The sequence below is a fragment of the Montipora foliosa genome, chromosome 13 (assembly GCF_036669935.1).
Source record: "Montipora foliosa isolate CH-2021 chromosome 13, ASM3666993v2, whole genome shotgun sequence".
Classification (NCBI taxonomy): Eukaryota; Metazoa; Cnidaria; class Anthozoa; order Scleractinia; family Acroporidae; genus Montipora; species Montipora foliosa.
Window position 1 is genome coordinate 36,272,418 of NC_090881.1, and position 12,500 is coordinate 36,284,917.

Sequence of the window (12,500 nt, forward strand, 5' to 3'; positions counted from 1 at the left end):
TTTAACTGTACAAATGCAGAACTGAAATTATCATTGACTGAACTACAGTTTGTATCAATACAAGGTCACCGGCAGCCTCGTAGCCATTCTTAGGCAAGGTCATTGAACAGACAACTGTAAAGTGGCCTATTCAGGTGATTTTCAACCGAATCGGACAAACAACATACATCTCAAACGCTTTGGAATTCACCTTTAAAAGAAACTCCAATGACAACTTGATTATATGCATAGTACGCTTGCTTCAAGATTGGTTATAGGCAACCTCGATTATTTTATTTCACCAATTTTACAAATAATGTAAATATAGTAAATAATTTGTTTGTGGTGTTGGCGAGAAATAGTTCTCTGTGATCTTCAGAGCAGCCCCGATCGTTGCCAATGAGCTGTTTATATTTTCCTCGATATGTACACTTCTCAAATCTTCCAGGGCAACACGCTTTGTAGATTGTTCTTGAGAATGGCTAGGCTGGTCCGAGCAAGGCATCGGGATTATATTGACTGGTAAGGCGATAGCCGGGGACGTTTTCAAGTGAGAAATCTTGTGCAGCGTGCCATGTTCACCTCGTGAAGATTCGTCAGGAGCGCTTTCGTCTCTTCAGCGCTGACAAACAATTCCTACAAATGTATGTAGAATCGTTTTCCACTATACACTCCATAGATAACAATTCCGCTCGTACTTTAAAAGAAAACCCTCTTTGACCATCCAAACGATTTTTATTCGATTTTTTTACCATGCACGAAGTACAAACGTCAAATTGTCAAATCTCTCACGGTGTTGATGGGGAGAAATAAAAGTGAAAGCCAATCAAAACTCGTTGTGTCAATGATCACGCGGTATTAAACACGATTATCAACGGTAAATCACAGACGCTGCTCTCAGATTTTTTTTCGGAGAGTGGGCAGCTGTGCACAGGCTAGAATGGAAGGGGCCATTTGGATTTTACTTAACCTTTGAATGGGATCAAAGACACCAACCCACATCATTTTCCAGTGTGAAAATCTACCGTATTTAATTTAGGAAACATGGTTTTATAATCAATCACTCTGATGAAGACAATACAATGAAATGAAATCATTGTAAAATAGCTTACTGCATCATACATTTATTCAATTTATTATACTGGTATTATTATAAATAACAAAGTAATCTTTTAAAATATAAATTTATCTTAATTTCATGGACATGAAACTGATTAGCTTTTTTTCCAGAAAAGGAAAAAAACTTCTTTATATATTATTCTAGAAAGGGCTTACACTTACTAGGGTTGTACCTGCCTGGAAAATTTCGATCCACTTCGCAAAATAATAATTTTGGTCACATTACTATTTTGCCAAATGGATCAAAAATTTCCGGGTGGGTACAACCCTAACCATTTACCAATGCTAAAATTAGGCCTAAAAACTTGTGTTTAGGCTTAAGGTTAGCTTAAAGAATGTTTAGGATTCTTTCTGTGCTTCTGTGCGTTTTGTTTCATTTCACAAATTAGTGTAAGCCCTAATAAAGTTCATCTGATGTATCCAACAATTGACTCCCAAATTAGCCAGCCCCAACATGAACAATATATATAAACATTAACATATTTTATAACAATAAAATATCAATGATAAATGAACAGACATTGTTATTGTTCTCTTTGGGTAATGTTATCATTGTTAGTAATGACAAAATGAAACAATTTGTAACTGATACCCAATCTAAACATTGTCACAAAGTGAACACATCCCCTTTATCACGAAATCGTCCTTTCTGAGGTTAAAAAGATCATTAAGTTCTGCTTTGGAACACTTTTTAGCAAGAAAATAATAATAAATATGGACCCGGTCCAAAAGGGGGGTCTATGTTTTGTCCTTTCCCTTCAAAAGGTGACACAGCTAATAAGGAATAGTATGTTTTGGAACAGGGGTGGAAATAACGTGGGTCTTATGTCTATTTTTTTAACATGTAGCGTGACATCAAACTGGTTTCAAGTGAAAGCGGCCGGTGAGGCAAAGGCGGGTGAAACACTAGTGTAGCAACACAGAAAACATGTGAAAAACTATTCTTGTAATTAAGTCTTAATATGGGTAAGTGAAAACCGGTATCCAGCTGCAAAGGTTCCAGATTAACAGTGTTGTGAATGATGCGGCCGGTGACCTCCAGCTCTAGGTAGCTAACATGAAGATCGTGAAACTATCAATTGATTTAAACCAGAAATAGACATCGGCGGCGGATGATGTTCGTACAAAGAACACCTGAGACAGAAAGAAACTAAGAAATTCGACCATTCATAACATACCGCTGCTGGAAGTTCTTTACTGGCGATTTCGTCATGAGGTCAACAAGCAAGATTAGAGTAAATGTGTCATTTATAACATTCCATAAGGCTGAATCCAGCATTTTCATATTTTAGCTGCATCGCATTGCGTCATTTGCCCTCTCGTGGAACTTGGGCTTTGAATCAGCAGACGAAATAAAATGGGTCACACTGAAGCCCCAACATAGAACCCATCATTTGGTTGCTCCACTGCAGGTTATAAATTCGGATTTTCATCGAATTCTGTAGGACGAGAGGCTGTTTCTGCTGTTTCAAGTCTCTCGCTATCGGAAATCTAGCCGATTTGTTATTGATGCAGTTGTTTTGTCACAGAGAGAGGTCAAATGTATTGCTCAGAGGGGTGTAGAATGAAATCACCGCCTCGTAATTCTATTGTCCATTTGCTGCAAAGAAAACTAAATTCTGCACAGATTATAACTCGGATACCTTTCAGGTATTCCGAGTAATTATTTTTGATTTGAACTTTTTAAAATAGGAGAAACAACATCACAATGCTTTGCATTTCAACTTGACTTTATTCAGAACATTCGTTAAAGCTATAAATCCAAAAATATACTCGTGGGAAGCTTATTTACATTGCTATCATAAGGACTCTTAACATGCATCAATCGAATAATGTCCATAGGCGAGTGTATGACACCCATCTACTAAAATGAAGCGTTTGTCATCGTGGGGTGAAAGACTTGTTTTGGTTAACGTCAGGGAATAAATTTGATGGTTTTCGCTTCGAATTTGATTCAGTCGCGCCATTTGAACTTGTTTCTCAAAGAGACAAGTCTTGTAATCTTGATGTCGGACTTTTCTCTTGGTCACATTCTTTGAAATGCCTTTCGCTGTTTTCTTTCCCTCTTGTTTGCTGTCTTCTGTGAATAGGATAGAGTACATTTTGGGTCGAAGGCCAACAAATTCTTCGATGGGTATGCCACGGGTCTCGTCTTTAATCTTCCCCAGCACCTTTTTGTTCCTTACACTGTACAGAAAATGATCTATTGGGTACTCTGACGTGTCAAAGCAGTCTAGGTGTTGTAAAAAATCGTGGTAGAGGTCATCTGTCTTGACATCATAGCACAAGCTGCCGGTATTTGTAAACAGCAATTTAGCCTGGGGTCCGTACTTTGAGACCATGTAATTGTAGTGGAAATCAGGACTTTAGACAGATCAAGAATTGTAAAGCCGACGTAAATCGGGCGATTCAGGTACAACTTGGTCTTTTTCATACAGATGGCTGCAAGATCTTCACAAATGATGCGGAAGGCAACAAAGGCGGGCGAGTCGGTCAGTTTGTTGAGTTTGTTCGGGTTGCTCACCAGCTTGACATTCACACGCTTTCGCAGGTTTTCCATCGTTTTGCCAAACACCGCATTGTTCATAAGTTTGAAGAAATCTTTTTCAAAGTCATTGGAAGCTTTTTTTTCTTTTTTCCGTATTGAAGTCGATGTAACTCTTTAACCACGTACTCTGTGCAAAACCAAGCACCCGATGGATCTTTGTTAGCTTCATGCCAAGGTCGAAGTACAGCTTCAGGTTGCGGTAATGAAAAATGTAGTGCGTTTTGTCGCAGAGATTTGGGACCAGTTTAGGTACGGGCGCACCACCAGGGTTCAAGTCTTGTGTCAACTTCTGACAGTAGGGAGACAGCATGTTTGGGGTCACTTTCATCTTCTCTGGCGCTAGAAGACAATCCGAGTGGAGATCGTGGAGTTCTGATGGGTATTCTAGATCTACTTCAACAATGTACTCCTCTTCACTATGATCGGGTAAAGACATGACATTCAGCTCCTCAATTTCATGCTCCGTCAACCAGAAAAAGTCGCGCATTGGGAGAGGTTGACTCATGGCCCATCCATACAAATTGTTGGCGTTCACGTACATGATATAGTTCTTGTCCTGAGTCGAGTCATAACCAGGTACATATGGGTTGTTTGCCTTGACGTAACGATTGCTGATCACGGTAATACCACCTCGGTTGCCCTCTTCGACAAACAAGTACATGTCTGGGTCGGTTAATAATTCTAATTCCACATCCGTCATCTTACGGCAGGTGGACCAAGCCAGACCAGGAGAGGTGTAGTAATGAGCGGGGTCTAATCCATAGTAGTTCAAACAGATGCTTCGAAAGTTTTCAAAGACATCAACCAGCAATAATACGTCGGAGAGAAGATAGAGATCGTGGTACTCGCCAAGACTTTGCAACCTCCTACCAATGCGGCCCGGGTTCGATTCCCGGTCCCGGCGTCATATTTGGGTTGACTTTGTTGTTGGTTCTCTCCTTTCTCCGAGATGTTTTTCTCCGGGTACTCCGGTTTTCCCCTCTCCTCAAAAACCAACACTGCCAAATTACAAATCCATCCGGAATGCACGGTCACATGTTAAACAAGCTCCTGGACGCACTTAACGAGTCCCGTGGGTAAACAAATTCCATTTCCATTCCATTCCATCATAAAGGGATGCTTTAACCCAATGACCCCTAGGAGTGAGACTTAACAGATGTTACTCTGTACGTTTAATACCAGACGATTTTAATCGTCACCTGGGTGACACCTGGTGACCTAGCGCGCCTGAGGAGGAATTGGGTTAAGCATTCCCCCCCCCCCCCCTATTAATATTATGTTGTAACTCAAATACAAATCGTGTGTGAAAATCATGCTGTACAAAATACTTGTCATATATAAACATTCACGCCACAGAAACCGGAATAGATTCCGGCTCTGATGGGCCACTTGGTTCGTAAACAGACTTTACTTACTTTTTATATATAAACAAGACAAGATATTGACAGTTCAATGAACAAAGTGCGTGTGTCTTGGTTTCCTCTGTTTCTTCAGATATCACTTGCGTGTTAGGGTTGCTTTGTTAAAAGTACTTCTACCGCTGTATAACAAATTTGGAGCCATTATTTATTGGGGGAGGGGGAGGGGATCCAGGGGAGGGTCAACAATTCAATCCCTTAGCTAGGGAGAGTCTTTTTTATTTTCGCCGCTTTACTGAAAATTTCAACCCCCCTCCCCCCCCCCCCCCTGCAAATTTGCCACTTATTGGAGTTAAGCAAAATAATACTGATACTGACTTACATTTAACAAAAAGCACCGAAGTAGCAGGGGGTCCATATCCTAAACCATTACAACCAATAAAAATGGTTGTTATTGGTGTTAAGCAAAATAACACTGATGTTGCTAAAACCCAGCGACACTTACGTTTAACAAAAAGTTCCGCAGAAGCAGGGGGTCCATATCCTAGATCATTATAACCAATACACGAATACTGCCCTGCATCCTGTTGGACAACTGCATTCTTTGTATACTGTATTGACGAGCAACCATTGTCACAGCTTTCCCCAGAAATATCTACACTATTGAACTGCCACTTGTGCCTTTTTGTTGGAGGGTTGCCAATTGTTTTGCAATAGAATGTTACTGTCTCTACCACGGCCACGGTGTGGTTTTGAGGATGATCCTTCGGAAATTGAACAACTGGTCGATCTGTAGACACAATTTAAGTAATTACAAATCCACATTTATTGAGGTTTAATCCCAGCAGAAATGTGATACCTTAAACAGACACAGTTAGCTTTTGCATACTTTGGAAGCCAGATCCATAACGCCGTCAGTCAACTTGAAATTACTTTAAATAATCGCGTAGGATCACTAGAAGTGTAAAACCAAACAGGTTTTCAGTTAAAAACCCAAGAGGGCTGAAACATTGAAATTTCAAGCTGAGAAGCTCGATCTACATGCAGTTTGTTTGGGTTGGGGTAGATGCTTTTCAAACTAATAAAGCTAGCAACAGGGCCCAAAATTGCGCCTTCCTGGTCATCAATGCGACTAAAAATTGAGTACTGGCAGCGAGAATTTCACAACTGATTGCCAGCGGGCAACCTACTATTGCACTGCTATTTACATTGCTATTGCTAACTTTTACGTCCAGAGAAACTGTTTGACATAAAGTTCAGCGCCGTTTGCCACCTGGTGTCTTACGTTTTATCCTGTCCTGTTTTTGAAATAAAAATGCAAGGAGTTTTTCCATTAACTACCTCCATAATGTTGCAAGTCACGGCATGTCACATTCCGAGGGGCGGAATTTAAAAACGGGTGGCTTGCAAGCAGGCTGTTTTCTTCCTGCCCAAATCCTCTCGCGGTTACAAAAGAGCCTGCTAGCAGGCTGAATAAAAATATGATTTAAATTATTGTAGAAAATTCGCATCTCATTTGAATGCAAAAGTTCATTTTTTAACATGAACATTCCAACAGGAAAATAACACTTTCAGGTTATGGGAACTTCAAGTACTTACATCGCACTTGAAGCACTACACTCTGTCTTTGTTGACCAGCAGGGTTGTAAGCAATGCAGGAATAAAGCCCCTTCTGCCTCCATGTTATCCTGGTGATCTTCAGGTAGCTAAGAGTCTCGAATAGTTTTGAACTTTGAATAGGTTGGACTAATGTAGAGATACTGTACAGTGGCACCCGCGTGATATTTTCACTGTTCAACATCCAACGCATTGTCGCTGCAGGCTTTGCTTCTGCTGTGCATGAGAACGTATGAGTTTCGTTTTCAGTCTTGTTTAGAGAACTCAGAGATGTGGCCGGAAAACGTGGAGGAACTAATGAAAGCAAGGAAATTAGTGATCACTATTCATTGTCGAACTCACAGGGTTATTAACTCTGAAAATATTCAGTAATGTAAGGTGTTGCAAGGTTACAGCGAATAAGAGAATCTCTGCTGACATCACTGTTTACATTATGTTTCATTTTCAAATGTTCCTTAGTAGTTCACCCCCTCCTAAGAAAAATCCCGGACCGCCCGTGAAATGAATGTGTTTGGTCACAGGACGCATTACCCACAAGTTACAAATTGACTTCAAAAGGAAAAAGAACTTGACTTAAACTTCGTTAAATTTCTAATTTTAAGCCTTTTAGTTTTGATAACTAGACAGTTATTAGCCATTAAAAACTAATAAATTCTTGGGTGGCAAAATGATCCCATACATGCCCTGAAAATTTTCGAATTTTCAAAGCATCAGTGCTCAGAGATTGTTTGGAATATCACCTTCAAATCTTCAGAGATGCCTCATGATGCAAAGGCGCTTTCAATGTTCAGTACTTTATTCTCAGCTGACTGATAAGAAAAATAATTATAGACTTGTGCTAATATGACGCAAAAAAGATAAGATAAGATAACCTAGCAAAAAACAGCCACAGAAATTGGCAAGTGTGCATTTGAGTCCTATCAAAAGATATTCAGAAATTACCATGATAGGCCACTGCACTGGATACATTCTAATGCGTATCTCAGTCAGCGTTTCCCCGTTCTCTCAGCGATAAATATATACATTTGTGAGTTGCCTACACTTTGCAAGAGACAAGGCCTATAGTGAACCTTTTACACCCTAGAGTGATTGATATAAATTTTCTCCTCACAAGCTCATTACATTGTCATGCAGACTGGTGACGAGAATAAGGACAATGATCACCTCGGGTTATATGTCTATGATCATGATATCATCAAATTCCCACAACTGACATAAAAAGTAAGGTATAGCAGTCAGTAACGAGAATTAATATTCAGAGCTTGGAATTGACAGGAAAGATCTGTTTGACATTCTTCTCCAAGAAGACCGGAAGGTCTTAAGTGCCTATCACCTTAAATCAGTTTTCCATTTTAATTATTTAGTCTCGGAAATCATTCCAAATACACATGTATATTGTCAATGTTATTTCCGACCTTGTGGATTGAAAATTCACTTTTTTTATTTGCCTTTGAAAGATGGGAAAAGTGGTCATCCTTTGATCCATAACCGAGTAATGAAGGGGAATGGGTTCCATACCGGGTTGACGTCACAAATTAATTTGCATCACTGTTTTTCAAAGAACAACCAAACTTCAAAACTGTGTTGAGGTGATAAACACTTTAATTGCAGAGTGTGTTTTTATTAATGCTAACAAACACAACAACTGCAAGCTACGATGGTGCCCTTAAGACAACGTCACCTGGAGAATGGATCCCAAGATACTGACGAGCAAATTACATACATATGAGAAAAATGTTTAAGTTAAAATCATGAATCCTGTAGGGTGAGCAAGTAACTTGAAAGTTAGCTCAGTGACGTACCCTGGTTTGTGTAACTAATACATTTAGCATTTGTTATTTGGTATTACAAAAAAAAAAAGAGAAATTTGGCCCCAAGTGTAGCCTAAATCCTGATACTTACTTTCTACAGTGATCGTGAGGGTCTCATTTGTCCCCGGTCCTTCGTCATTGAATGAATGACACGAATATGTGTCATATTCCGCATTGAGTTGGATGTTAGTGATTATGTACTTGCCGCCACTTTGTATCACTTGTGTGCCATTACGTCTAATAATGTATTTAGGTGCAGGAAATCCATTTGCAATGCACGTAAGAGTAACAGTTGATCCTTGCACAGCGGTGTTACGCACATTTCCCGTTGTGAAAGTTGTCTTAGTTGGTTTATCTAAGAAGAAATTTAAAATATAAAACAAATATTGTAACTACAGTATTTTATCCAATAGTCAAACATCTGGCCAAAATGGCGGCCTCGGCTGAATTTCAGCAAATTTGCAATTTTTGCCATTTCTTGCATTTCTGGACATACCGGCAACTCTCTTGTAAGCAGACACCGACGGGAATTGGAAAAAGCGTCCGTTAGTAGAGCTGTCCACTTACGAGAATGTCCACAACAATATTATTATTGGACTCTTGCTCATGTCAAACGAACGGACAGCTTGCCTTCCCACGGACAAATTGCTCTGTCGAAGGTCATAGTTTTGTTTGAATTGCAAATTAACGACAAATTTCATTGCCAAGAGTCAATTTTTATATGTGGGGTGTCCGCTTAAGAGGGGTGGCACTTTACTACAAAAAGACAATGGTTACTTAGGAAGAGCCCAACAAAAAGGTTGCAGGGATCGTTCTTTGAGGAAACTTATCCAATGGCAATCTGACATCACTTCAATCGAAAGGCGCATGCGCAACTAGTCTCAGTCCTCTGCCGTGCGTTGCAGTGAAAAACATGTATTAAAAACACTCAAGAAACGAAAGGAAGAGGCGGTTTCTTCACCGGATGGGAACCATTCCCTTGTTTTACGTAAACCGTGGCATGGAATTTATACTTGAACAAAAAATGAAACTGATAATTATTTTGAAAAGTGAATCAAAGGAGGACCTTATGACGTCATAACTTTTTAAAGAAACATACTACAGATTTTGCGTTAAGACTGTTCTTGTACTGTTGCGTTAAAAATTATTATTTTGTGAGAAACACAGTCAACTCGCTGAGTTTTAAGGCATTTTCTGTTTTGGTCATGTGATTTACCAAAAATGGTTGTGAGTTGAACCAGACAAACAAATTTTAAGTGGAACACATTTGGCAACTGAGTTAAACGGACTCGGGAAATGACTATTTAAAGGGATCAATGATCAATGGCAACAGTTTGGTAGTTAAGTGCTACCACCCTTAAGAGAGCATAAACAAAAATTCAAAAGTGTCCACATCCGTTTACGAGAGAGTGTCCGCTTACTCGAAGGTAAAATGGGGAATTGAAAAAAAGTGTCTGTAAGATGAGCTGCCTGCTTACGAGAGTGTCCGTTAGCAGAGAGTTGACTGTATCTAATGGCACAAGTCTCTACATTTTCTCGGCTGGTTTGTTCTCGGTTTCCTAGAATAACGTATGCAAAACCCCCATTTCTCGTGGTAACAAATTACGCTGGCAGCCTTTTGTTGTTGTCTTTTGTGGGTCCTCTGGTCCTCTGGTCCGTGCCGGCAAAATATATATTTCTGTTAATTTCGCAGGCTACAACTGTCAGAAATAGCACTTCTTATTATTTAAGTCCTGTAAGTGCTTGCTTCAGCTTAAACAAGAAAAGGTCATAAATATGACTTGTAATCAGCACAGTTGGTAAAGCCTAGTTTCCATATGATCTGCAATAGTCTGCGACGATCACCAGCTGTCTGCGTCGGCCTTATCGCAGACGATCGTAAACACAGGAGGCAAATCTTTCCATTTAAATCTGAAGCGATCGCAGACAAGCGTACCAATAATCCTCTGCGAAGTGAGAAGAAAAAGGATTCGACTTACTTCAAGTCTGATTGGACGTGTTTCAAGGCGAACAATAGTGTGTCGCCAATAGGAAACAGATCATTTCAGACACACGTTTCCATTAAAAATTGTCTTGGTCAGAAGCAGCTTTATGGTCAGGAAAGTAGAACTAGATTCAACTTTCCCAATCATCTGGACCGTGTGCCGCAGATCGCTGCAGACGCCGGGGACAAATGTTTCCATATGTCTGTGACGTGGCGCAGACCTATCGGCGATCGTGTCGCAGACCGATCGCAGACCGTTGCAGATCATATGGAAACCAGGCTTAACACTTGACATCTTCTGCATCTCTGTGGTGTTCAGTGTACAGCTCAGTTTCCACCTAGACTCATGCACTCAAATACGATTTATTATTTATTATGTAAATTACTAAGAGGGGTGAGAACAATGTGCGAGCCAGCGAGCCATGCGAGTCATGGAAGCCATGACTGCGAGTCATGATGAGAGCCATAGCTGTGAGTCATGCGAACCAAGACGGTGAGACATGCAAGCCAACATCCGAGTCACACAGTTATTGAAAGCTAACCGTTTTGAAATGGGTGCTGAGAGTTAAATACTGTTTATCAGCGCTATTTGAAATGGGTGCTTAGACTTCAATGTGAGACTCGCATGGCTCGCAGATTGTCCAGCCCCTAGTGAGTGTGTGCCACCAAATTCAACAATAATTATTCACTTACATCGTACATTCACCACCCTTGTAAACTGCTTGCTTCCACGAAAGTTGGCGGCTATGCAAGTGTAATTTCCTGCATCTTTGACCTCTGCATTTGCTACCAAAAACTCGTTTTTCAAGGCGCCATTGATAGTATCTCCATTAAACCTCCACGAGAATGATGGTGATGGGAATCCATCTGATTGACACGTCAATGTGACACTTTTACCCTCTTTTACCTCTGGTGGCGTCGCTGTCACAGTAACTGCTTGTGGAGCATCTGAGAGTCAAGACATTTTGAAAGAGAACATTAATCATAAACCTGGCATTTATGAGAAGTGCTGCAAAGAAAAGAGAAAATAGAGAATAATAAATTATACGTATTAAAAACAAATAAAAAACCGTACAATACTTTTAATACTTATTATTACTTTTAATAATAATAAATAATAAATAATAATTTAATAATAATAATAATAATTATTATTATTATTATTATTATTATTATTACTATTATTATTATTATTATTATTATTATTATTATTATTATTATTATTATTATTATTTACAGTATTGGCATAGAGAATTGAAACGTACGCTAATTTTGGATATGAGTACCATATTGCATTTGATACTTAAAGGTTTCAGAAAAAGACGAAAAGGTGTTTCGCAATTGGGTGGTTACCGGTAGATTAAAACCAACAACATCCACAATAATTATTCCTCTATTTGCTCTGACGAAGGGCTAACGCTCGAAACGTCAGCTTTCCAAATCGTTCACAGTGGTAATTCGACCTTCATCACCATGTTTGATAAAACCAAATTTTCCTGTTTCACTCTCCCACCGACGAAGCACCACAGCTTCTTTAGAAACTAGAAATTTGATTATTGGAAGACCATGATGTGGTGCCACATATGCAGATTGTGAAAAAGTTGGAAATAGTGAGGCACATGTTCAGGAGCAGGCTTTGTGAAGAATGTTTTTTGGGGCCACCATTGAAAAGGAGGATGTAGATCCAAAGTGTAGAGTGGGTGGCAAGGAGGTGGAGTCGGTTGGGCATGTGGCGATTGGCTGGATACTGGTTTGGCCCAGAGGGAGTAATAGAGGAGGCATGATTGGATGGGGTTCAGTGTGTACTGGGAGTTTTGTTGGAAGTATGGTGTGAATTAGTGTGCTGATGTTTGGCATATATAGTTTATGTCATAGAAAGTGCGGCGTACCGGGTTTTATTCGCGAGTTGTTTGTGTAAAAAACTCAAACAAGCGAAGTACGAGTGAGTGAGGGTTTTTGACACATACAACGAGTGAATACAACCCCGCACAAAGCACTTTCTATGTCGTGAGCTTTTTATTACACATAAGACGAGAATTTTCATTAAAATAGTTTTCTGAACGCAAATTAGAAACAAAAACTCA

General features: G+C 39.7%; 1 protein-coding gene across 2 annotated transcripts in view; it reads right to left on the reverse strand.

Annotated features, from left to right (window-relative positions):
- LOC137984129 (uncharacterized) overlaps positions 1 to 12,500 on the reverse strand; it is a 104,116-nt gene that overhangs the window by 54,018 nt on the left and 37,598 nt on the right. For both annotated transcript variants that reach the window (XM_068831345.1, XM_068831344.1), the window contains exons 5-8: positions 11,110 to 11,364; positions 8,524 to 8,787; positions 6,604 to 6,915; positions 5,510 to 5,794 (exon numbers count right to left, since the gene is read on the reverse strand). In XM_068831345.1, coding sequence (XP_068687446.1) covers positions 5,510 to 5,794; positions 6,604 to 6,915; positions 8,524 to 8,787; positions 11,110 to 11,364 — 1,116 coding nt within the window. The remainder of the gene's footprint in view (positions 1 to 5,509; positions 5,795 to 6,603; positions 6,916 to 8,523; positions 8,788 to 11,109; positions 11,365 to 12,500) is intronic.